At 38.7% G+C, this 2,235-nt stretch overlaps 1 protein-coding gene across 1 annotated transcript in view; it reads right to left on the reverse strand.

Moving 5' to 3' along the window:
- ntn5 (netrin 5) overlaps window positions 1-2,235 on the reverse strand; it is a 20,587-nt gene that overhangs the window by 14,197 nt on the left and 4,155 nt on the right. Inside the window, exon 2 of the mRNA XM_025061631.1 lies at window positions 1,364-1,495. Within this exon, the coding sequence (XP_024917399.1) occupies window positions 1,364-1,476 (113 nt within the window). The 5' untranslated portion in view covers window positions 1,477-1,495. The remainder of the gene's footprint in view (window positions 1-1,363; window positions 1,496-2,235) is intronic.

Consider the following 2,235-nt stretch of genomic DNA (forward strand, 5'->3'; position numbering starts at 1 on the left):
CTCATGTTCAAGCTGGAGGAGCTCTGTATTCATTTTCTAAGATAAACCTTCACTCATTCTTCACTTTAGCAAAGCGCAATTAAATACAATTAAAGCGTCTGGCGAAGCTGGAGGATTAGAAGTGATAAATGTCAGGAGGGGAAGAAAATGACAGCGTTTATGATGTTTGATTCTAGGTATTTGTAACAAGTACTGTCTTTTACTGTAATTTAGTGTCTCACAGCAGGTGTCCAAACTTTTTCATGACATATAAATACCCAAAGGCCAACGGCTCCTTCTGTGATAGTTAAAACTATCACCGAGTTTCCTACAGAGGTACAAATGACTACAAATTAACCCATTTATTTTAGATAATAACACTGAAAATAATGCAAGGAAAATGTATACACTTTTAATTCCAATGCATGTCAGTGTCTAAAACACACAAAAATGTATTAGGCCTTAATTCAAATAAAACATTTTACTTTATTAAGCCAGGTTTTATCACAAAAAACACTAAAGTTAGTCACACAAAATTAATTTAAAAAAAACCAAGCTACACATTAATAAAATTCTGTAGATATATTTTGGCTAACATGTACAGTAGCTTTGGATACAACGATAGAAAAATAGCTTCAGAGTGATTTAAATGTGCTAAAAAATAACTAAGATTAGACTGCAATCTGCTCAGTTATCTATCTAGTTTAATAAGATATATCAAAAAGATAAAAAAGCAGAGTCAGTGAAGATGATTAAAAACAAGGGAAACAAAACAGCATAAATATTAAGTAAATATATACGAAAATTAATCATGAGCTAAATACAAATAAAGTTAGGTGTAACGACAGTTAGCCACAACATAGCCCGAAAAGTTAGGTGTAACGACAGTTAGCCACGACATAGCCCTAAATGGAGAAAGTAACTGTAAAAGTAACAGTAAAATGAAAGCCAGGAAAGAACTCACAACTCATGAATAAAAAATGTCCAAGGAAATATGCAAAATTAATTATTGAATCTTAAAACTCAATTTAATTTAATTAATTCTAAATTTTTCTGAACAAATAATGAACCTAAGCTAGATTTAATATCTGTATCACCTCGAAATCAACCAAACAACATGGAATATTGCTACTTGTACTTGCATTAGTTTTCTAGCTTTTCAACCAGGTTTTATTCATTTCTTGAATAATAAAAATCCAAAACGTTTGCGTTAAGACACTAAGAATAAACTGTAGAATATTTCAACTTTTCAAGATGTTTACGATTGTTGTCCAGTCCCTGGTCACTGTTTTACTCTGTCACCAAACTGCTGTCATTTTAATTATAGTTGCTACAAAAACAAACAAAAAAAAACCCCCAACTTTTTTCCCTGTCTATTTTGTACCTGTGAACTCGCTCTGCTCGGTTCACACTTTGCAGCCGTGGGCCTGTCATGGGTCTGGGACTGTTCTGGTGAGCAGATGAGCTGGATTTGGCCCCTCTCACACATTTTAACATTCCTCGTCATGGGCAGCAGCTTCGTCCAGCCATGAACGCAGCAAGACACGGACACAGACACAGACACAGACACAGACACAGACAGGTTTCAGAGTGAGATTGGGCTCTGCAGCAAAAGACTCTGATTTAAACCAACTTGACGTTTATGGCAAGCTAATGGGCACCAGGTAAACTTCCCATGATCCTTCACTGCAGGACAGAAGAGCAGCATGAAGCTGATCAGTTATTTGGGCTCTGTTAGCCCTTGTTTTTGCAGCAGACACCTGTTGGCACATGTTACAACACTGACACCTTTGTTAATTTGCAATTGTCCTCAGCCTCAGAAATACAACACTGGCTGACAAGAGGGAGAGACAGACAGAGGCTAAGTATGTGGCCTGTATTTCCAAAACGCCTTTCCGCCAGTCGCAACGCATGTGTGTGTGTGTGATTGCACACGGAGCAGATTCCAGGAGCTCCGTTTTAGGTGTAATAATCTAATTTTAGTGGAGGCCGACCGGCAGGAGGTGGAAGCGTCAGGCAGTACAAAGCGGATTATCGCCGCTCGTATCTCTGGCTAAAGAGGCCCCTGTCCTTCAGGGGAGGGGACTCTAGAGTTAACTCTGCCCTGACCCAAGAGTCCAGTCCTGCTTATTTCATTTATGAATACCAAAACACATGTCACCCACTTGATATTTAAGTTTCCTGTCGAACCCCGGCTGCCTCCCCTTTTATAGCCTCACACAAGTTGGCAGCAGAAGGAGGTTGAGCGCGGGCCCT

Source organism: Cynoglossus semilaevis, chromosome 1 (genome assembly GCF_000523025.1).
Source record: "Cynoglossus semilaevis isolate Cse_v1.0 chromosome 1, Cse_v1.0, whole genome shotgun sequence".
Classification (NCBI taxonomy): Eukaryota; Metazoa; Chordata; class Actinopteri; order Pleuronectiformes; family Cynoglossidae; genus Cynoglossus; species Cynoglossus semilaevis.